The sequence below is a fragment of the Seriola aureovittata genome, chromosome 16 (assembly GCF_021018895.1).
Source record: "Seriola aureovittata isolate HTS-2021-v1 ecotype China chromosome 16, ASM2101889v1, whole genome shotgun sequence".
In the NCBI taxonomy this organism is placed as follows: domain Eukaryota; kingdom Metazoa; phylum Chordata; class Actinopteri; order Carangiformes; family Carangidae; genus Seriola; species Seriola aureovittata.
The window spans coordinates 1,702,365-1,726,962 of NC_079379.1; the positions used below are offsets into that span (position 1 = coordinate 1,702,365).

A 24,598-nucleotide genomic window follows, 5' to 3' on the forward strand; every position below is an offset into this window, starting at 1 on the left:
TGAAGTATCATGAACAAAGCACCTGAATAAATTCACTATCATTAACTCAACAAAATCGAGCTTAGATCGTAAAGTTAAGTCATTTAGAACAAAAACATTGATTGATCGTTAGCTATGCGCATTCACAGCTTATTCATGTCTCTGCTTGGCTGCTCATTGGTCGACTGAACGTGCTGCTGCTCTGTCCCGCCCACTGAAACACTGTCAGTCCAGAGCTACATCAGAGCTTCTTCACTGAGGAGGAGAGGAGATAATGTCAGTCCAGAAAGTCTTTATATGCTACCAGCTGCTTTTATAAAAAAAAGAAAGAAAGAAGCTAAAGGATTTGAAAGTGGACAAATCTAGAGAGAAAACCACTGAGTTTCCAACACCACTCTGTAGTAAGCCTACTAAAGGGACTTTATATGTGTTGATGAGCACCAGCCTTATTATGAGGGTTATTTCTAATATGGCAATGGTGAAGTTATTTACTTATTTATTTAGGTTTTTATTGTTCTTTATAATCTATAGTTTGAAAATTACAAGGTTTTCCATGATCTTTATATTTTGAAAATTACATGTTTTTTTTTTTAAATCCTGATTGTGAACAAATGTTTAGATTTTGTACATTTTTCATTGGTGTCAAATAATTTACTACATAGCGGTGATGAAAGCTATGTTTTGCTTTGGACCCCAATGGACTCTAGAATTGCCATTGCACTGAATATGCTGTACATTGCTCACTAATTTCTAACCGCTGTCTGTTCTGTCGGGACATTCGCTGTCTGGGCTGAATAAACAATCAAATTCACACAAATAATGCAAAAAAACATTTGGTTTACATTCTGTCTGAACACAACACCTGCAATACAACATATTTGTGTGACAGCTCCGCTTACCTCATTTGCATAATGAAATCCAAGTACAGTTCAGGCAGAATCAAGATAATGAAAATGCTTATTAACAGCAGGTGTAAATGCAAATGCCTGTGATCAAATGCCATCCTCTGGATTACATATCCAGATGAGGACCATGGGTTAACACCATGGTGCTGGAAATCCCACACCACTGACGATCACACATATGTCATCATCTGTTCTTATGAATTCAAAAAGAATGGTGTGTTGATGAGACTCAAAGAAATGGGGAGGGACAGAGCAGGCTCACATAGCAGTCTGTAAAAGTTCACCTAAATCGTCAGCTGCTCCATCGACATAGTAGTTATGAAAGAACCAAACTGAAGCTTATCCAAAGGTAAGTGACATGAAAGGAAAAAAATAAATATAATTAGTAATAAAGTCATTAATTAATCAATGATGGAACAAAGTCTGGACTCTCTGGATCATGGATGCCTCGCTGTAAGACATCCTTAGTCACTACATCATTACAAATGATACAATGTGGTCCCGAAGTGTAGCTAAGTTTGTGGTCAGTCATAGTGTAATGTAAATGTCACAGAAATAATGTCATTGTCTGCCACATTCTTCATTAAATGCATATACACTGAGTGGTGTCATAGCTATGTTGTCTACGGGCAATTTGGTTTGTTTAGATGCTACTGGTGACACGATAATGTTGCTATACTTTGGGCAACGGTGTTTACCATTATGAAATAGCCTACTGAGGATCAGCTTTGTTGTTGCTGCTGTTACTAATTTATTGTATTATTATTATTAGTGCCACGGGTGCTCAGCTCCGAGGCACTCCTCTAGAAATTTTCACCTTTTTTCTGAGTCACCTAGCTCTCTCATACCTGCACGTGGAAATGTGATTCAAACTATAAAACGGACGAAAACTTGTGCTCCCTCCAAAACACAACAACTGTTTTTACATAACATGTAAACTTTTCAAACTGTGAGCACTCAAAAGAGGAGTGGAAATCACTTTTTCTTCAAAGTTAGAGTGAAAGCGTCAGTTGGCTAGAGTGCGTGAAGCAGTAAAAAATAACCTTTATTTTTATTTTTAACTCGAGCTTGCGGCCAAACCGTAAAAAGGAGACAAATAATTCTTTCTCAAAATGTAGACATAGTTGTTGGGATTCATAAAATGTAACTTTGACAGGCAGGGTCTAAGAAATTTCCGGCTTCAGTGTCTCTCACGGTGTTGTGGGTTTTGAAAAGAAGTAACGGTTTTCTCATAATTTGCAATTGTTTGAAGCCATATAGAAACCAAATTCTGGGCAGATTTTCACATTGCCATGGCAACGGCAGCCACTGACCTGACCTCTGACAGCCAAGGGCTGCGTGATGTCATCGCTACAGTGACACAGAGAAGATTTTTAACCCTAACCCTAACCCTATCTCGGCAGTAGCCACCGTGGCACAAATTTCCCTGGAATTTTCTAATTATTATTATTATTTTATTATTATCATTGATTTTCCTTTGTGTGTGATAAACAGTGGAGATCATCAGTCCAGTCTGTCTGTTTAATGGTTTATAACCATAAACGTCTCCCAGTTAGCACAATGAAACTTCTCACCCAACATGTCCCTGGGTCCTCAGCCCAAGTCTGGCACATACACTTCCACATCTGGGCAGATTCCAACTGTTATCCTCTATTGGCTGATAGCTGGAAGATTTCCTCTGTGTGCGCCAGAATGATTCCGGCATCTACAATCATGTCGTATATGGGCTGGATTTGGGCTGTGGAAAGTGGTGTATCCTGGGCCAGAAGAAAACAAGCATCTGGCCCAAGTGTAGGCCGGATTTATTTTGTGTTCAACTTCAAACAGCGTATTTGTTTACCTTATTTAAGTTTTAAGTTTTATATTTCCTGGGGCTTGTTTCACAGACATATTTCAGATCAGTCTTAGTGTTGGTCCTCTCTTAATGTTGCTCAAAATAAAGACTGACTTATTTTAAGCCAAAAAATATTAGACAATTTACCCCCAGGCTAACTCAGGTCTTCGAACAATGTTACCATGGTATATGGTAGTCAGTGACACCTGCGCTGACCAGTAGCACCCAACAATAGGAAAACATGGCTCATATGTGTGGTTTGCTAACAATGAGAGCAAAAAGAAGGGAAACAAGTTTTTAGAGACCACAGTTTTTTTTTTCCAAATCAAATATTCAATTTATAATCAATCTAATTTCTTTTTATTGTTTCACTCTTCAAGTAAAATGTCCCTCTAACTGTTGAATTGTTCCTAAAGACAAACATTTTCTGCTGGGGTAAACGAAGCTGAGCGGTTATACCAAAGACTGGTTTAATATAGTCAATAACTAAAATGCTTTGTGCAACAGATGAATTTAGATTCAGTCTATCTGAAGTCTGACTATTCTATCTAAGACACAGTCAAAGTCTGCATTCGTGAAACCAGCCCCTGAATTAATGCAGTCATTTTGCCTCATTCTTGGTTGTTAATGATTAAAAACGACGGACGTATCACTGCTAGCCGCCTTGTTATAATTAGCATCTCGTGACCGAGATCAACCACAGCTTTTGTTCTGTTGCTTCGGGTTAAAATAACTTTGAGGTCCGATCTACAGTCTTTTCCCACAGGAAGTGAATGCAGCATCTCAGGCTGCATCTCTCAGTGACGTCACCAGAGAGCAAGGGAGTGGGTGAAAGAGGGAGGGAGCTACAACGTGAAACGCTGTTAGTGTGTGTGTCAGGTGTGTGTGTGTGTGTGTGTGTGTGTGTGTGTGTGTTGTGTGTGTGTGCGCGCGCGCGTGTGCGTATTTGTGCGTGTGTGTGTGTGTGTGTGTGTGTGTGAACACACAGTGCCGTGCTTTTGGAGACGGCTCTACAACCGTCAGTGAGCGGACAGGATCTACTGTGGCCCGCGGAGCTGCCGTGTGATGAGCTCTCACTTTTCCACTGTGCTGCAGACACTGGCGCTTCACTCTCTGCCCTACCGTCTGTGGGAACCCGCCAACACAGCTGGCATCTAGTATGTGTGAGTACGACTCTAATACACAATGTGGTTCATATGTGACATGTTGAACTTTGGCGTGAACGCCGTAGTTTAAATGACAGCGGCGCTGTGGCAACAAACGGGCTTCAAAACCACATCTGCACACATGTGGGCGTCACTAATTCACAGCTGACACCAGACAGTGAGTTTGGCTTTAATGTTGCTGCACTGATTGCTAATCACAGGGCAGCGCCGGGCTGCCATGTTCTCACACTAACATAATGCTGTTAAGGCGGGTTGTGTTCATTTTCACATCACACGGTCCCTCGCAAGGGAGCCCCTATCCTTGTAGCAGTCGCTCGTGGGCATCATTTTGCGCTTGCACGTGCGCTCTCATCACCTGCGCACGCGAACTCCGATGCGCTTTCACGCACGCGCGGCAGCCTCTACATCAGTGTGTGTGTGTGTGTGTGTGTGTGTGTGTGATCCTGAGACTTCAAAGTGGTGTTGCTCTCTTCATGGCGATGCAGTGTGGTCCATTTATCTCCCTCTGTCATCAGCACACAGAGGCTGGAGGTGTGCAGCTGTGTGGATGATGAGGTGAAGCAATGACTGCCAAGCCATCTCTTGGTCAGTGTGGCAGAGCACAACTTGGCAGTGATAATCAACCAGTCAGCTAAAGTGTGACCTCTAGGGGAGCCTAATGATTCACTGTTAGAGATAAGCACTTACATGCTGATGTTGATCACAACATATTCCACTTCACTGGTTTCACAAAGACAGACTTGACTGTGTCTTAGATAGAACAAACAGTCAGAATTCAGATAGACTGAGTCTTAATTCATCTGTTGGACAAATCCGTTTAGCTCTTGTCTATATTAATCCGGACTGTGGTACAATGAATTCTGGGTAAATTAAGACTTATTTCAAGATCAAAAAAAAAAAAAACAGGCGACCAAGGAACCACATCCAGCTCTGCTTACCCCAGCAGAAAATGTTTGTCTTTGGGGAGACTTCGCCAGCTACAAGGACATTTTACTTTGAAAATTCAGTGAAGAGCGAAACAATAAAAAAAAAAAAAAAAAAAATCTGATTAGGAAAAAAAAAAATCTCTGTGGTCTCTAAAACTTTCTCATAACAATGTTAGCAAACTACAAATTATGAGCCATGTTTTCCTTTTTTTATGGTGTTGAATGTTACTAGTCAGCACAAGTGCCATTGGTCGTTACCATGGTAACATTGGTCTTAGACCTGAGTTGGTCTGGGGATAAGGTGTCTAAGATGTTTTTGGCCAAAAATGAGTCAGTCTTTATTTTTGTGAAACAGTCTGACTAACATTAGACTGATCTATGACTGAACCAACACCACAGACCAGGCTAAAGCATCTTTGTGAAACCGGCTGCCAGTGTTAATTCCCAGTCAATACACAGTATGATTAGGGGAATGCTTTTTGATTGGCAGCTTCCTCAGTTAAAGCAGTGTGTTGTTTATATTTCATTAATTCTGCTTATGAACTTATCATCCTCAGAAATACCAAACTACATCAAAAGCAAAAACCATCTTAATTTTCAGCAGATTTTTTTTACACGTTAAGTGTAAAAACATTTTCAGGAAGTGAGGTACCTTACCTTCATTTTGTTATTCCACCACAGTTCATGGCCTCCAGATCTGTTTTACCAGTTTGCACAGCGGCTAGCAGCTCACTCTGTGTGTGTGCTCTGTAAGTGCATGTGATGACATCACTCTTTGTAGTTGTGTGCGTCCTCAGTCCAAGCAGAAAGACAAACTCGACCGGCAGTGGAAAAGGGCTCAATCGGCTTTTATTAGCGGATTTACCTGTGTTTAAAAAATCTGCTTATACCTGATAATGTTGGTGAAAAAAGGGTATCAGATGACCCAGGAACTGTTGCGGAGAGATCGCAGTGCTGGACATCTCTTATTATTATTATTATTATTGGTCAAGCACAAACCTCAACTGCAGCTTTGAGGTTCAAATACTTTGTCCAGAAAGGATGGACATTTCTTTGTCATGATTATTAGCTGTAAAAACAAAGTTATGTTGTCAGCCTCCTGACTTCTCTGAAGAGTGTGAAAATGGAGTGACACCACAAGTGTGAAAGAGAGGAGTGAAGATGGAGACAGCTAGCCGGTGAAGGTTGCTGTTCTAAAGCAGAAATAAATATCCATCAAAACACTGTGGAGTTTTTCAGAGAGTTTTCCGTGTCTGCGTGTCTCCTTCACATCCATTCACACATCACAGCGAAGCGTTTCCAGTCCTCCAGCTCACACCCATCTGATGGAACAGATACGCTCCTATTTTAATCAGTGTTGCCGTCTACACACGCTGCGTAACAGCTCGCTTGTCACTCACTTCCACTCTGTTTTTCTTCTGTTACAGACAGGACTGTGAAAGTCACTTTCAGGGTTTGACTTCGCCCCTGACTTTAGTTCCTCTGCTTCTGTATTTCCTGGAACTTATTGGTTGAATAAGCTGGTTGTATTTTATTGTGGATTTGTTTTTTGTTTGTCACTGATTTTAGGTCATTAGTAGCATCAGTTTTAGGAATTGATAGTAGATCATCTGTGAGGAGAATTTTTTTAAGTTGGACAGAGAAAAAGTTGTGGTTGTTGAACTTTCTCTTCAAACTGGACAAACTCAGGGGTTTTTAAAGTCTTAATTCATTATAGAAAATTAACACATTAATCGCACTCGATGATGCCCCTTAACACAATTGAAATGAAACAATCGCTTCACAAAATAAAAGCTCGTTCAGACGCTCCTCTACCACCACAGTCCCAAATGTGTGACGAGGACAGTTAAGACCAGGAACCAGCAGGTGATGTGAAAACGACAAACACCTCACACAGTTTACCTGGCTGCTCGACATTTGTGGAGAAACTACAATAAGTTTGTGGACTCAACTGAAATCTTTAAACATGAAACAACAGCATGATGCATAAACTATGCAGGGACAGATGCAGTGATGGAGCCTGAATTTAGATAATTAATCTCAAAGCATGTAATTAATTAAATTTTGAATTGCCAGAATGAATACATGTATGTATAACGTGCATGTGATTAATCTGTTTGTATTGAGCTGGATCGAGGGACAGTCAGCGTCACGTTATTGTGTCACACATCACGCCTCTGATTCCTGAACGCCGGCATGCGATCTAAAATTACACAGGGAGGCAGCAATATGGCGGCTTTGTTTGGTTCAATGTAAAGAAACAAACAAGGGTTGTTCCTCATGGCAATATAGGAGGATCTCTGTGTGAAAGGGGCTGCAGACACACCAGTACTGGTATTTCACAGTGTAAGTGTGCAAATTTACTTTGGTTAGAATAAATTTTTGGCTGGACCGCAACAGCAGGGCCAGCCCTATAATTGTGATGTCACTGTCTGATGATATTTCAACCACTGGTCAGCAGAGTCTGACCGCAGTCCTCTGAGCTGCTTTGGTTTCCCAGCTGCTCAGGAACTGCAGGGAAGAGGAGAAGCGCTTCCAATACACTGAGCCACGCCTCCATTACAGCAAATAAGCTACTTTCATTACATGTATCATTATTACTGAAGGAGGCAGAGGAATAACTAAACACCGAGCAGAGAGAGCAGAGGGAGGGAGAGAGAGAAGTCATCTGTAACGAGGCTTCGTACTAACGACAAAGACCAACTCTACATATCAAACAGAGGGAGTTAGACATGAAGACCTGCCTCTAATAAAAGTCTCTGTGTGAGAGACTAAATAAGAAAGATTGTCTGTCTCGGGCCCCGGTGTTCACCTGGTGGAGCGTCTGCCATTTGGTCTTAGCCTGTGTTCCAGCTGCTTATCTCTCTCTCTCTCTCTCTCTCTCTCTGTCTCTCTCTCTCTCTCTCTCTCTCTCTCTCTCTCTCTCACTATGACTGTAATAAAGGCAAAAGCCTGAAAAAATAACTTTGAAATAAGAAAGATATTGTGTCTCTTCTAACTTTCTCTGTGAGTGATCATGTTACAGTAAATCCAGCTGAAATCACAGCTCAGTCTTTGTCTTTCATTTATGTGTTTGATTATTTTGTCAGACGACATCACAGTTATAAAATCAATTTAACCGTAGGTCCAGACTTACAGCAGGTTTAGACCTGGTCTTCTCGAATGTTTGTAGGAGTTTTTGTTGAAGCTGAACTGGTTTGTTATGTCACTCTTTAAAGTGACAAATAGCAGCTGCTTGAACTTGCAGTGGCAGCTTCTAGCTCTCCGTCCAATACAGTTTGATGCCAACCAATAAACTTTATGTGTGTGTAACTGTATATATGTATGTATGTGGTGGAACATTTTTAGTTTGCATACATTTGGCTCTCATTTCCATTTCCAGTGGAGACATTTAGCAGCTGCTGCCCCAGACAGAGACTTATGAGAGGGCAGGTAGGGGGTGTCGGTTTCTTGCCTGAGGACACACGGCTCTTGCTGGGATCAAACCTGGCATTGTGTGGTGATGGGAGGGCCTCTAGAATGGTCTCTGCAATAGAAATCAAACACCATACAGCAGTACTCATCCACCATACCAACAACTGCTTTCACCGAAGAGCAGATTCTGTCTGGAGTGAGTGAATAGCACTTTACCCTCCCTCAACTTCAATGGCTGAAGTTCCCTCGAGCAAGGCCCCCAACCTGCCCAGGTTCTCTCCATGCAATGTGGTGCAGCTGCCCACTGCTCCAGGTGTGTGTGCGCCCACTGTTCCAAGTGTGTGTGTTCCCCCTGCGTCTAGTGTGTGTGTGCCCATTGTTCCAGATGAGTGTTTCCCGATTGCTCCAGATGTGTGTGTGTGTACACGTGTGTGTATTAGCTAACACTTGTTTCAGGGAACCTCTGCCAAAAGAGCATAACGTCCATTAAAGGCAAACCTTTACCTAGTCTGGTCCTGTGTGAAAAAACAGCAGCTGACAGAGGTCATATTTGACTTGTTGACTTGTTTTGGGAGTTCCGGGTGAAATCTTCTGCCTTTTGTACTTTTGGATAACACAACAACTTTCCTCCAGTCTCAATGTAGAAGAAAGGATTCTCCATCAAGATGGATTCAAGAGAAACAGGAACCCAACTTCACTGTTGGACAAACAGAACCAAGGCACTCACTTGAACACACTTCCCCGGATCTCAAAGCCCTGCTCCTTCTGATGACCTCTCCTCTACTCTGCCATGACTTTTCTTATTGTATTTATGTGTACAGTCCAGGCAGAGGACTGACTGACTGACTGAGTCAAAGAATTAGATTTGTTTGGCCAGCCGGGCCCCTTGGTTTAGAGCAATCTGTTGTGTCCATGCAAGATAACCGATCTAGTCAAGGTTCGCAGCCAAGTTTGAAGCGGTTGGGATGATGGTCAGCTCCTCCAAGTCTGAGGCCACGGTTCCCTGCCAGGAAACAGTAGATTGCTCTCTTTGGCTTGGGATGGAGTTTAAGTATCTTGGGGTCTTGTTCACAAGTAAGAGTAGGATGGAGCAGGAGATCGACAGATGGATCAGTGCAGCGTCAGCAGTTGTACCTGACTGTAGTCGTGAAGAGTGAGATTTACCTGTTGATCTTAGTTCAAACCTCACTGATGGTCATGAACTCTGGGTAGTGACAGAAAGAATGAGATCATGGATACAAGAGGCTGAAATGAGTTTCCTTTGCAGGGTTTCTGGGCTCAGTGTCAGAGATAGGGTGAGGAACTCTGACATACAGAGGAACCTCAGAGTAGAGCTGCTGCTCCTTCATGTCAAAAGGAGCCAGGTGAGCTGGTTCAGGCATCAGGTTCGGATCCTCCTGGGCGCCTTCCATTAGAGGTCTACCAGACATGTCTAACTGGGGGGGGAGGCCTTGGGGAAGACCCAGAACACACTGGAGAGATTATATATCTCAGCTGGTCTGGGATCGCCTCAGGAGCCCCCAGGAGGAGCTGGAAAACATTGCTGGAGAGAGGGACATCTGCACTACTTTGCTTGACCTGCTGCCACCACAACCCAACCCCGGATAAGCAGAAGAAAGTTGATGGATGGATGGATGGATGGATGGATGGATGGATGGATGGATGGATGGATGGCTACATCAGTTTTATAACAGGCAGGGTTTTGATGGGTGGGAGGTGAATGATGATGTTACCTTGTGGGGGCATGGTGGACATTGTCTCAGTCATACAAAAGGGTAGAGTTCATGTTTGTGGAGAGCATGCCATGGTTCAGATGTTTGTAGTAATCACTACAAAAGATGGAAATTGTCAATGACCCGGGAGAGAAAGCAGCTGCACAGAGATACGTGAAATGGGACTAGTTCAACAGACAGTGGAGGTTTGTATTGTATGGATGTGAGTGTTTGTCTCCAACGGTGAGGTGACCGGTACATGCTGGGAGGGTCTCCAATCCCCCCATTAGCTTGAATAGAGCTGGCTCATCATGTTGTATTGTTGCTTAACAAATGATTTTTCCCATGTTAGCCACTTGTCTGTCTTCATTCTGCTCATTCTGCTGTTGATTACAGCTCATCTGTATCAAGTAGGCTTATTATCCCCGACAGACTGAAGCAAGCTGCAATTACGTGACCGCCATCATCAGCGATATTTACTGCCATCAGACACTTGTATGACCATCGCATACTTACATGAGCATGATACCAATGGCAGTGCTGTCGTGGTAAAAGCGGGGTTTTAAAGCAGCATAGAGAGATTCAGATGTTTTTGATTAAAGCTAAATCTTTTTTTTTTTGTGCAGGGCATAATGTCGTAAGCATGTGTTCTACACCTGATTATTTTTCTGTGATGTGCAAAGATGCTACAGAAAGATCTGTAGCAATAGTCCTGCATTTTGGAAAAACTAACAGGAGTATGTGGTTAGCCTAGCTTAGCATAAATACTGCAAGCAGGTGTAAACAGCTAGCTGGGCTCTGTTCAAAATCTACCAAGATCCTAATTAAATGCACAGTCTGCAACTTCTGCCTCTGGGGGTCAACAACAGACGTTGTTTGATGAGGTGAAACAGCGTAGGATCATGGGAGTTGTTGTATTCACCATCATTAGCTCAGACTCCTGTCTGTGGCTGGCCTTTAGCTGTTTGTCACAGAGCCACAGAGAGCGCACTGACAAATACAGCTGTTAACACACATACATACAGGCAGGCACCAGCATGTGGCAGAGAGAGAGGCTGAAGTGAAGCTCCTCAGGCCTTTTATACTCCAGGTGAACTAATAGGCTGCACTGATTGGCTGCAGGTCCTCAGTTCCTCAACCAATATCATGAGGAGAGAGGATCCGGAGCTCAGGTCCACAGAGCCTGAGGAGCAGCACAGCAAACACTTTACATGCAGTCAGACACAAAAAAGTCTGTGTAACTGAACAGTATCAACTTATTTGTGACTTGCCAAATACATAAATGAATATTTCCTCATTGTGATAATAGAAAACTTTATTTGGTCAGAATTAGGGCTGAACGAAATGCAAAAAAAATCATATTGCGATTATCTTTGCAGATACTGTGAAATGAGTCATTTTTCATTTAATTTTCAATGTGTTGTACCAAACACACATTCCTTTACATCTGGAGAATATGATTTTTAGTCGGGGTGTCTCTGTAGCACCACAATGCTTTATTTCTGGTCTTTTTCCAGATCGCAGTTCCTGTGATTTGGATATTGAACTTGAACATATTGAGATTTTGATAATATATCCGTTAATTGTTCAGCCCTGGTCACGATTACATCTTCTTCAAAATGAACTTACTGTTGCAAACTAGTTGCATATGAATGACACGGTTGGACTTCATGACTTCATTCCTGGGGGGACAGAGTGTGAATTTACAGGTAGACGCTGAGGTGGATGCAGGGATTATGACGTGGTGTGGTAGCAGATGTGGCAGAGCACTGACGGCGATATTTTTATTCCTCCACGCAGGCGACAGTCAGAGCCTGAGCCATTTATAACATATATGAAATACTCACATTAAAATTTGTATATGTACATATATTAAAAATATCGATACAATGAATTTTTGTATGTTACATATTTGTGAACAATATATATTTAGTTTATTAAAACAACATACATAAGAAATCTATGTTTTTATGTGTTCTTTTGTATTAAATTTCTGCCTTATAATTACATATATAATATCAATATATACTGACAGGCTTTGGGATGGATGTATGTAACATGACTACAATATACGTACAATTTTACTGTTTCCATGGAGACTGTTTGTTTGCTGGCATTAGCTTGTGATACCTGTTATCACTTTTGGGAAGGCGGCAACATTAAAGAAGCTGTTAACTCATGCTCCTGTTGTTTTGACAGTAACGTTTAAACCCGGTGAGTGGCGGCGAGGAGCTGGAAAAGCACAGCCGTGGACAGTAGAGTGATCCAGCTGTAGGTGGTCGGAGAAATCGTAAACTGACCTGCCGGTCAAATCTGTGATGTAAAATCAGTTCCTCGTCGTTAAGGGTGTCCATTGAGTTCTCTCACTCTTCTTGGGATGTGTTCAGTTTCTTCATTTATCACTGTAAACTCAGTCATGTTGCAGTGAAGACGGAGTCAGAGGTACCTTTAGTTTTTTTTCCATACTTTGGTTGCTAAGGTCTTTTGTGCAACAGTTAAAGTGATTCCTTAAGTATAAGACTAAGATAAGGAGAAAAGGAGCAACAGTTTTTATTTTAAGGAAAGGTTTCTTGTGCAACGGCCAAGAATGTGTAATTATGACATGAACATGGCATGAGGCATATCTGCTTTGAGCCACATGTTGTAGCTAATGATCCAAAAGGGGTTGAAAAGGTAATTAAACTCGTCACCATAATGGAAATCAGTGCAGGACCTTGATCAGGCGGCTGTGCTGAATGAATGCAGGAGGGAATAACTGCAGAGGAAACATGCTGGAGGAGTAAACAGAAAGGAGAAGTCAGGCGTGTGCAGTATTCAGCAGCTTATCACAAAACAACCTGTTATCATAACAATGTACACATCAGTCCAGAAGGAGAGGTTTCACAAGTGGGAATACATGAGTGGAAGTGCAGTGAAGTGCCTCATCAGGAGTTTTTGCTAACACTGTCAGATGCGCAGCACTGTGGTGTACCTTCTCAATAGAAGAGGGCAGCGATAACAGCAAACGGTCCTTGAGGTGCTCTGTAATGGTGATGTGAGTACTGGGAGAACAGGTATTACAGCTGGCTGTTGGAAGATTCAATTTAGATTTAAAGGCGGACTGACTGATGTGTCGAACATACTGGTGATAAGTATCTGCACAGTGTTGGTGACATTGCAACACAATCAGTCTTTTTCTTTTTTATTAGGGCAAAAATTTCTAGACTATAACTGACTTCAGCCAATCTGATTGACTTCTAAGTGATCCAATAACAATAAAGAGGATTTCAGGTAAACACTCAGAGAAACCAAGTCCTGCAAGGTATGATGGTGGGTCCAGGTGGGCGGGGCTTGGGGCGTGGCTGAAAGCGGTGACTGCTTTGTTGTGACATCACAAAGTCCTGACGGCTGGTTTTAAGGCTCAGTTTCTGAATACAGGCTGTGTGCATTTCTATGTGGACTGAGGCTTTGATACTTTCACAGTATTAATATAGAAGCTAAACCTGTTTTATAATCACCTTTAAGTAATTATATGATTTTTTATTCTGGCTTTTAGAAAACATGAGAACCTACCTACACTAATAGCTGAGTTTGGGTGATATGACGTCGGTATATAACAGTGCTGCAGAGATGATTTATTTTTGTAGTCCAACCCTGAAGTCAGTGTCACCCTGGTTCCCTCCACAAAAAGCCAATGGGATTTTTCCATTGGGTTTTTGGTGAGAATAAACAACAGTTTCTGATCCTGACAGGTTCAGTTCAGCAGGATCATCTTCACTAATGAACATCACTTCATGATGTTTGAAGCCTAAATATATTCAGCAAAAGTAAAAAGCTAATGCTAGGCTATAAACCAACGACACCACGGTCACATGACTTCAACGTCACCAGCATTAAACTACAGCTTGTAGTTTGATTTAGCTCAGACCTCTTCTACAGAGTTAGTGACAGTTTGTATAAACACAACGAGGCTGTAAAGGTGGACTGGTGAGTTGATCAGTTTTCATGTTCAATGTGATGAAGTTTAACATCCCTGACAACCTCTGTAGTCTCATTTAGACACTTGTTAGCAACCAGCCTTTTTTATCAGATGTAAAAGCTTGAAGAAATCAGGACTGGAATATTTACTGATGCATTTTATGTTGTAGAATAAAATGTGAAAATGTCTTGGACTTGGAGACTTCAGGACAACAACCATACTGAACAAAAATATAAACGCAACACTGTTTTTATTCCCAGATACACACACAGATATTACTGTGACAAGATCCTGAGGCCCATCGTTGTGCCATTCATCTGCCGCCATGTTGCAGCATCATGCACACAATTCCTGGAAGCTTCAAACATCCCAGTTCTTGTATGATCTGTGTCGTCACCAGACACGTCACGCACTGAGCACGTCTGGGATTCTCTGGATCTGCAACTTCACACAGCCACTGACGAGGAGCCATCCAACAATCAACGACCTGATCAACTCTGTTCAAAGATGTGTCACTGCAGGAGGCAGATGTTGCTCACACCAGATACTGACTCGTTTTCTGATCCACGACCCCTCCCTCTCAAAAAAAAAAAAAAAAGCACATCTGTAGCCCAGGTCACACAGTTCACACCTAATAAATATCTATTTTCAAAATAAAACTGCACATTTGGCCTTTTAAAAGTGGCCTTTTATTGTGACAAGCCCAGGTCACACCTGTGCAGTTATCATACCGTGTAATCAACATCTGGATATGACACACCTGTCAGGTAGAGGGATGATCCTGCTCACTGACACTCATTTAAACATATTTGTGTTGTTAGAAATAAATCTTAGATCTTTAATGTGGTGTTTATATTTTTGTTCAGTGTAGTTTCCAGGTATTAGGACTTATTCTTGCAGCTTGTTTTTGTTCGGCGAGTCACTGGATCTGAGACTGTTTTTCTAAATTATTCTTTCAATGATAGCCTTATTATTATTATTATTATTATTATTATTATCATTGTTGTTGTTGTTGTTCCCAGATAATCATGATCCTGTAGGTTTATATTGAACACCATCAACGTAGTTGGTGAGAAATCAGAGTTGTTGAGTCAGTTTGGTGGACTGCTCCGAGTACCTCAGTACCATCATCTTCAGTCGTTGTTGCCATGGAGAGAAAGCCAGTCCGAGCTGGGAATCACAACCCAGCACCGCAGAATCCAGAAGAGAATTATTTTATGCTGCACCACCATAATCTCAGTGATGTAATAGGATTTTAAACTATGCGTGTTTCTTGCCAAAATGCACCTTGGGAGTTGAAGTTATGTCCACAGGCTTGTCCGTTTGTACGTTTTTATCAAAGAACCAGATGTGCTGTGAAACGTTGTTGACCTTTTGCCCCAATGAGCTCCAGCTCTCAGCTACATAACACTGTGTACAGAGGAACCGAATGGCACCTGTAGCCGCAGACCAGGTGTGTCCTCTGCTTCACATCCCTGGTTCTGAGCGGCAGCCTCGTCGTGTGTCTGCAGTCTGTTTGTCTGTGGACTAATGAAGAGCTGAGCAGTGGCTGCTGGGATGTGAATGCAGTGAGACTGCTGGCTGATCCATGATAATCTGAGCTGTCTGCAGCTGAGGGATGTGCTAATGCAAGTTATTAGCAGTCAGGGTCCACACACACTTATCCTGATGGACACTGTGCTAAAGCCAACTCTAACCCCTACTGACAGAGGAGAGCAGACAGTGGTCCACTGCTCATTTATCTCCTGAGTCAGTAAAGAAACTGATGCACCATGAGGGACAGAAAATGACAAAAATATAAAATGAATGCAGAAATAAATAAATAAATGCAAAATAAATACATTTTGGTAAGGAAAAATACTATTATATTATTATTTATTTATGTATTTCTGCATTTGTTTATTTATATTTAATAATGTTAATCTTCTACTACCCTGACTATGTCTCTCGTTCAGACTCTTTGGTGATGTTTTATTTCATAAAGCACCAAGCAACAGACTTTTCTTTTAGACAAACCTTAACTAGTTCCCATGAAGGAGAGTCAGCAGTACTGCCCCGAGCCTCTCTCTGCTGACTGAAGCTGAGAGGCAGAGCAGCACATTCAGTCCACACAGCAGCCGACACACACATCAATGAGCTTCTTTTCCCTCAAGTCAAAGTCACTAAGTTGGCAACACTGGAAAGACAAAGCTCCTGTTTACCAGTTGTCGGTAAGGCAGTAGTAGAAGATCAATATAACCAATCAGGCTGAGACTGAGGAAGGACCGCCTACCCAATTAACATACGGACACAGAAATGAATAATAATGTAGAAATGCGAATAAATAAATGAATGAAAGTATAAATAAATAAATGTGGAAATAAATACATAATGTATAAAAAAATATTGTGGAAGTGCGCAAATAAATGAATAAATGTAACATTTTTTTTACAAATTTATTTTGTATTTATTCATTCATACTATGTCATTTTCTGTCCTTCATACCCTCCATACTCTCTGTGGCAGTCATGTGGATTTGTCGCGTCCTCTTACACCGTGTGTCATGACATTTGTTGATTCAGAATTAGAGAGGACCTGAGAGTTCAACCCCGGACAAACAGTATCTAACATACCATAATAATCCCATTCTTTAGGTCGACGGTTGTGCGGAGCGTTAATGAGGTCAGGAGAAGGCGTCAGCGTTTCAGTAGGTAGTCTGGTCAGAAAACAGGAGCAGATTTTGGACATAAAATCCTTGGAACTCAGTTTCTGGCGTTCGATATTATCGAGGACGAATAGCGGCGGTTGTGGCGTATGATCTGTGATTAAAAAAAAAAATCTGGCCGATAATGTTGGCCAAGCCGGTGTATAGCTTGGGCTCTAATTACAACCCCTTCTCTTTAAAGTAGCACTTCACCACAACACAACAAGTCCTTGATCAACAAGGCAGCAGGGAGCTGCAGTCCCACGGCTCACAGTAGCTGTGACACTGGTCCCACATAGACTTGTTACTTTCCTCTCCTTTATTTCGCTTCTCTCCCTTTTCTCACTTATCTCTCCTCTCTATTGATTCTCTTACACACACACACACACACACACACACGCACACACACACACAGCGTTCCCATCCTTTCTTATTTCTGTGTTCCCCTCTCATTCCTGTGTTGAAATGGTGTCAGCGCTCGTCGCAGAGCAGAAAAACAAAATTCTCTGTATCTTTGATCTATTTTTACTGTTCATAGAAAGCTACCTATCTGAGCAGCTAGACTGGCTGTGGGTAATTCTTAATGGAAATGCTTCATTTTTTGATGTGAATGGAGCTGCCTTAACTTCTCATTTCCAGAGCTGGAACCTTCCTGGTCCAGGCTGAAAGTCTCAGGAGGTAAATTCTGGGGGGGACAAAAATAAAATCTAGCAGCAGTGACGATGAACAAAACAGCTCTTGTGTGAGAATTGATTGGATTTTTTTTGACAGGTTTAATTGTACGTGACAGGACTATTTCAGGCAGGGCAGATTAGACCAAATCCAGACTTTATCTCTGAGCCGTCTCCCTCAGAAGGAGAAGGGGCCGTGGTGTTTTCTCGTTTCTCTTTGCACGTAAGCCTCAGATGCTTGCAGGTATTTCTTGAGATAAACTTTGACCTTGGCTCTAACCTCTGTCCTCTCCCATGCCAAGAACGTGCTCCCCTCCTCAATCAGCTTTGCAGTGCAAAGCGCCGGGATCAGTTTTTATCACATCGGTCTGTTTCTCCTCACAGCTTTAAGATTTGCTGTGCCGCCGCGGGAAGAGTGTGCGCTAACAATGGCTACAGCCCTCCTGGCAGTGATAATGGTCATTCTCTCTGACTTATTGTCCAACAGTAGGAGAACAGTGCTGATTTATTGCAGACTCTGGTTGGTTAGTTTATTGTCTGGCACTCCTGAGCTCCTGTACTTCAGTAAGGTTCTGGACATTTGGGAAGAAGCTGTGATTTGTATTCCTCTGTGCCAGCGACGGTCAGAGCTGGAGTCATATTGTTTTCAGGTTGTCAGTCCATACGTGCCATTCACGTGGACACAATATCTCAATATCTCAGTAACACCTTGACAGAACTTCTTCAAATTTGACACATACATTCTTTTGGACTCAAAGATGAACTGATTAGAATTTGGTGGTCAAAGGTCAAAGGTCAAGGTCAGTGTGACCTCACAAAACACTTTTTAGCCACTACTCAAGACTTCACAGCAATTATGACAACATTGTTCTATGACTCTGGATAAACAGGATGCAACCTGAAACTAGTCTGAGTGGAGGAGGCAGGTGATTCTAGTTATACATTGATATAACAGTTTTCCACATTACTCTCCAAATCGGGCATTGAAGAATTCACAGCCCATTTTTTTCCTACCAATACTATTTCCAATACCTGAACTTGTGTATCAGCTGGTAGCAGTGTGTTAAAAAATGTTTTTTTTAACAGCACTGTACTACTAACTGTGTGCGGATGTGATTGCTGGCTCAGGTTACAGTGTTCATTTTGGGCCTTTTCATACTTGACAACATCTTGAAGAGAAAATGTAGAACTGTTGTAGCCGACTACTGCAGCTGTCACACTTGTACAAGGTGTTTGGACTGACACAGTGTAAGGACTAGGAACAACATCCCTGCCTGATCTCCCAACAGAAATTCACTGTGTGTGTGCGTGCGTGTGTGTGTGTGTGTGCGTGCGTGTTCGGTGCAGTGATAAAAAAAAAAATCTTGGAATAAATAACAATTCCTACACTAGTAGGACAACACCAGTACCCTAATAATATTTATTAAAATTATTGAAAAAAAAAAAAGTAAAAGTGTTTTTTTTTGTCTCAGCCATTGTTATGATAAACAATCTCTTAACAAACAGTTCTAACATCTCCTTTTCTCTTTCTTTCCCTCTTCCATCCCACTTCCCCCTCCTATTTCTCTGCTGTCTTCTCTCCTGTATCTCACTCAGTGAGTCGCAGTGATTGGCTGAGTAATGTCACGTGACCAGTGCCGTAAAGTCTGGAAAAGCTGCGCCAGTTAAAACAGAAACACTCCGTCAAAATGTAATAATTTATAGGTTATAGGTCCAGACAGGACAGCATCCTAACTTTACAATATTTACCAGAAATCGATTCATTGTCGCTCTATAACAGTAGCTGCCAGTGGCTGCGCCGTATGGTGATATTTTGTGTAGCGTATCTACTTATGTATTTGTTTGTTTATTTGACTGGGACAATACATGTTAATAAATTTCAGTACAAAATACATGATGTAACATGTCAGATTTTGGCAAAAATGCTAATTACATCCTTACATCTGAGCCAAAAACATTACAAGTCAGGTTAATGCTAATCCAACTCGAGGAAGCTAACATCTGTAATATTTAACAGCTCACTCACCTGTTTGAATTGATGTTTTTACATGTTACAGCTGATGATGGTAATAACGCTGGTAGCTTGCTAGCTAACAGCAGGAGGTTTAGCAACTGTAACGTCAGTATTGCTAAGGTGTTAAAGCTTTGCTCATCACCAAACGGGCTACCTAGCATGCTATATGAGCATGAGTATTAGCATAGTGCGCGGCAGTAGTGGAGACAGTGAAGCGTCTCTGCTCACCACCCTCCTCTGAGCCAAGTGAGTGTGTTTGAGCCTCAGTCAGACCCAGACTCAGATGAGGAGTCTGTTGAGACCAGACCCAGAGGCTAGCAGACACATCAGAACGGTTAGCGCAGTTAGCATCTTTTATTTATTTATGTTGTTTGTTAGCTTGTAACTGTCAGTGGCTGACACACTGTTAGTGGCTGTGCTAATGCTTCAGGTTTCAGGTTTATTTAACCCCGCCCCCTGCCCCCACAAGTTGACAGGATTGGTTCCTTAGGTTTGTGACGTATGAAACCCTGGCTGTCTGAATCTGTTTTGTCATTGGTTCACTGCAGTTCAAGGTGGAAACACTCAGTCATGGTGTTGATGATTATTTCACTCATCATATCATATTATAACAACAAGGTTAAACACTTGATTTTCATCGGAGGAGTCTTCAAAGTAAAAAAAACAAAACTTTTCCAGTGTTTCATTTACACAGGTTTACAGGCTTTTAAAGGAAGTTTTGTGTTGGAGTTTGTGTTACTGACAATTCTGACTCAAAAATTGTTTGTTCACAATCAGATATTATCATGTACTTGTACATGATGTGCCATCATCAGTACAAAGGCTGCAGACAGTGTGTCACTCCAGCTGGTGATCTGACCAGAGATCAGAGAAGCAGTGACGTTTAGAGATGTTATTATGCAAAGAAAATAAACAGTTGTTGTTGTTGTTTGGTAAGAAGTGCAAAAGTGTGTACAACCAGGCTACTTTCCCATCAGCCCAGTGACAGCCTTTCTCTTCAGCTGCCAACTGTGTGTATGGACGTGTGCGTGTCTTGTTTCACTTTCCTTTCCTCTTTCAAGGCTCTGTCACGAAAAAGAGTTTTTGCAAATGCATTTTTGACTTGGGATATTTCTAGTTGTACGTCTCTATGCAGGCTCTAATGACTGTGCATAGCATGTTAAGCTCAGATCAGAGGCACCGAGCTCTCTGTAAATGGTCCGTCATGTACAGGATGCTGCTGTTGTCACTATGAAGTGGGAAGCTCCCGCTGTGTTTAGAGTCTATCATTGACAGCAAGAAAGACATATATTTCCAGTCCTTTTAACCGCATCATTTAATGTCATCATTTACTTCATTAATTGGCTTTAAAATCAAAATTCAACCAGTGAAAAAGTCTTTACTATGATATGATGTTCGAGAATTTCATGACACATAAATTTCATTGTATCTTTCTGCTGCTGACAGTAGTGCTGTAATTTTCATATTATTGTTGTCAAACGTACGCGACTCCCGATGTCCTGGCTCCACTCACATAAAACCCATTTGGTTAATTTTCGGTAATGGCCACTGAGTATAGATGTAATAATGTAGTAATAACTTCTGAGTACTCCTGTAATAGTTTGAAAATAAACTCACTTGAAACTTGCTCAGCACAGGTAATGCATCACAATGAAACACCGTCTATTAGTGTTAAAATGGTGAGTGGAGTGATCTGTGAATCCTTCCTGGTGGTATCTTCATGTGTTGCAGTGAAAGTCTGATAACAACACAAATAATTATCAGATCTGGATGTTGTTAAAACTGGTCTTGAATGGTCTTTGAAAATGATTTTACTCTTCAAAAGACAAAAACAAGCAAAGAGGACACTGCATACAGAGAATATCACGATGAAGACCATCAGGCTTTCTACCCAAGCACTGCTGTAGTGTATCAGTTTGAGGGAAATGGTGCAGAGTCTCTACTTTTACGTTGGCTACTGTCAGTGAAACACCAAACTTCCTGTAGATGTTTCACATTAAAAGCCTAAAACCTTAAAGGGAGAAATGATCCCTTTTCAGCCCCTAGAAAGCTTTTAATATGAAACATATTAGTTTAATTTATAGGGACTTACTACATTCAAGTTAGTGGAGACCACAACTCACCCACAATTCCTCGGCTTTCACACCTGGGAACGACCCTCCCCCAGGAACCTTACTGACCAGCGAGTGTCGTTCAGTCTCTCTCTCTCTCTCCCTCTTCTTCTCCCTTACTTGCCCAGGAGCAGCAGCTCCTCTCTTCCTCTCGGCCCTTAAAGGAGCAACAATGCTTCCAGCCCAGGTCAGCCCTGCTCCCTGAGAAAAAAACAGCCCTCTACGGGGTGCACACATATGAAGTTGAGTACCAAGGCCCAACAATTGATGGTCACACAACAAGTCATCAAAAAGAAAGTTGAATCAAATAGTGATGGAGTTACTGCTGTGTGAAACGTACACCAGGCAGAACTGATCAGTACATCCCATTGGTGCTGCACACACCGGATTCTCCCATATCCATCAACAATGTGTTAACTCCATGTTTAACATAATGAAGTGAGTGTCCTGTGCTGGGCTGTCAGTACGTTGTTTGTGCAGGGACTGGCTAAAGCTTGTGGGTCTGTTGTTAATGAGCTGTTTATGTCATTGCGTACTGGTTTTCCATATCCTTGTTCCAGCAACATACAAGAATCATTAACATAATTCAGACAAGGTCTGAGTAGGTCTCTTATCCCCCTTTAACTCCCTGTCTGCAGAACCCAGAAAAGAGTTTGAGCTTTTTCCCTATCCAACACATCCATGGCTTCCAATCCCAACCCACGCCCTGTGAGAGTCACGAGCGTAAACACCGTCTACACCTTCCAAGCCCTCTGAAGCTTCTCTCCTCAGTTGGTGCACAATGAGCCGTGTCTTCCTGCTGCTAAAAAAAACCGCTGCATCCACCCAGTGAGGATCAAGGCTGCGGCCAGCGACACACACACACAGAGTGATGTTCCTGCTCTCTGAGGGTACTTATTGCTCACTCTTGTTCTGTGTGTAGGAAGAGAGCTGGCTTTGCTGTGACCCGGTCTGCTCGGGCTCAGCGACCTGTGGAGACTGCGATGGCTTTAAAGTCTTCAGACCTGCCTCAGGCAAGCACTCAGCAGCCAAGAGAGCCTCCTCTAAAGGAGCAGCTCTCTCAAAACGCAAACACTCTGACTGGATGACTGTACTCAAGATGTGGCTGCACTCGGGCGAACCGAGAAAAAATGTAACAGGTGTCAAACAGCACCTTAATGTAATGATGAAAATAATTCATGTGAAATGTGAAACATGGCGGGACAGAATATATTGAGGTGTTCCTGACTTTTTTCTGGTCATGGAAAGTATGTGTTTCAGTTATCATCACACTACACATAGAGGACGGAAATGAAGCTTTCACTTTCCTCGTCAGAATCCACCAGTGGCCAGTAGGACCAACACGTCAGCTTGCAGAAACACAGAAGACGTCAAACTTTGTAGATGTTAGTGACTGATTGAACCTTATCTTTCCAGGGAGGGAATCTCTTTCCAGCTTTGTAGTTCCTACCCACAACTACAGTGAGCTTATGTGTCACGTATCCTTTTTTTCCCAATAATTATAATGGAACTAGAGATGAAACAGTTGCTGGTGTCATGCTAAATCACAGTAAACATGCGAGATGGTTAGTATTACTGTTTAATTTTGATTATCACTATAACCGTGGCTGATAATCACTCATGCACAGCAAGCAACGTGGGTTTGTGTGTCAGTCAAAACATAGACAAGGCAGTGACAGTGCTGCTCAGAGATTTTTCAGTACACTTTTTCACTAAAATTAGTGGGTATGAGGGTTTTCTAAACGCAGGTAAACCCGCTAACAAAAGGTGATTGACTCCTTTTACATGAGACGAGTTTGCCTTTCTGTTCGGAGAGGACACACACAACTGCGGGGAATAATGTCAACACCGGCAGTTACAGAGCACACACACTAGCCGCCGTGCAGACTGGCAAAGCAGATCCGTCACATCTCATCCTCAGGGTGGTGCTCCTGTCAGTGTTGTAGCCTCCGTGTGAGACGCTTGGATCTGTGGTTGTCATGGTTTGCCATGGCGGACATTTAAGGTTTGAATTTATGTTTGGACTTTTGTCACTTCCTGTTTTATTTTGTAGTTGGTTTCCTTGAGTGTCTCTGTTTTGACTTCCTGTCTTGGTCCTGCTTCTGTGTGGTGATTGTCTGCCCCGCCCTAATGTGCTTCACCTGTGTTCAGTCACCCTTGGGTCTATATTGTCTCTGTGCTCCCCTTTGTCTGTGTTGGTTCATTCTGTCACAGTGCGGGTAAGTGATAGTGATTGTGTATTTTTTAAAACTTCTTTCAGGGCTGCAGCTTCACTCTTTCATCCACAAGCGCAGTAGCTGCAGGGTTTCTGTTGTAACAGAATCATGCTGACAGGTGTGTGTGCTCTGAAAGATGTTACAGCAAGGAAAATAATAATAATAAATAAACAATAATAATAACAAAATATTAATAATAATAATATTAATGATAATGATAATAACAAATTTACTATTGCCTTGTTTACAGAGTGAGCATGCAGCAGACAAACCCAGTACTGCTACTGGTTCCTTGTCCTCATCTGAGACTCAGATGTGTTGTTGTTATTATTTGAATGTTTTAATGCAACAAAAAGCGCTGCCAATTATTGAATTTGTGGTTTCCATTATAGAACTTTGTGAGATTATTTGTGCAATAGTACTTTTGAACATTTTGAGCACATAAATAATATATCTAAAAAAAATTAAAATATATCAAAATATATCTATATATATACACACATATATACATATATATTTACAGTATATGTGTAATATATATATTTTTCATACATTCTTTTTTTGATCTTATGAAAAATATTAGAAATGTTAACATAACAGTGTCATTAAGAAAAGGAGACAGAGAGACGGAGAGAAGAGACAGTCTGTGGAGTCTCAGGTAAAGTTTGTTCAGCTTTTGTTTTATCAGTGTTTTTGTGAAGTAATTAGGGTTTCCACTATTTTATACATACATTTTATACAAATACAGGACTGCAGTGGACTGCGACGATCCAGAACAGCACAGACACCTTCAATTAATAACCAAATAAATGTGAGTGTCTAAACCATAGACTGTAAATAAAGATGCACGCAGCCTCCATGACATCACCCACTGGTTTCTGGTCTCTTAAGGTCTCTTTCCCAACCCCAATAATTTCAGTAGATTCCCTAAATATAACAGACACGACCTGGAGATCTTTCTCACATGTCATAGCCTTGTGTATCCTCATAACAGCCACAGACGGTCAGT

The 24,598-nt window shown here is 41.8% G+C and overlaps 1 protein-coding gene across 4 annotated transcripts in view; it reads left to right on the forward strand.

The window, feature by feature from the left end:
• The first annotated feature begins 3,641 nt into the window (after window positions 1–3,641).
• Window positions 3,642–24,598, forward strand: part of gabbr1b (gamma-aminobutyric acid (GABA) B receptor, 1b) — a 170,312-nt gene continuing 149,355 nt past the window's right edge. For 2 of the 4 annotated variants that reach the window (XM_056398721.1, XM_056398725.1), the window contains exon 1: window positions 3,642–3,881. In XM_056398721.1, coding sequence (XP_056254696.1) covers window positions 3,878–3,881 — 4 coding nt within the window. In that variant the 5' untranslated portion in view covers window positions 3,642–3,877. The remainder of the gene's footprint in view (window positions 3,882–24,598) is intronic. The other 2 variants (XM_056398723.1, XM_056398722.1) reach the window with 2 other exon arrangements.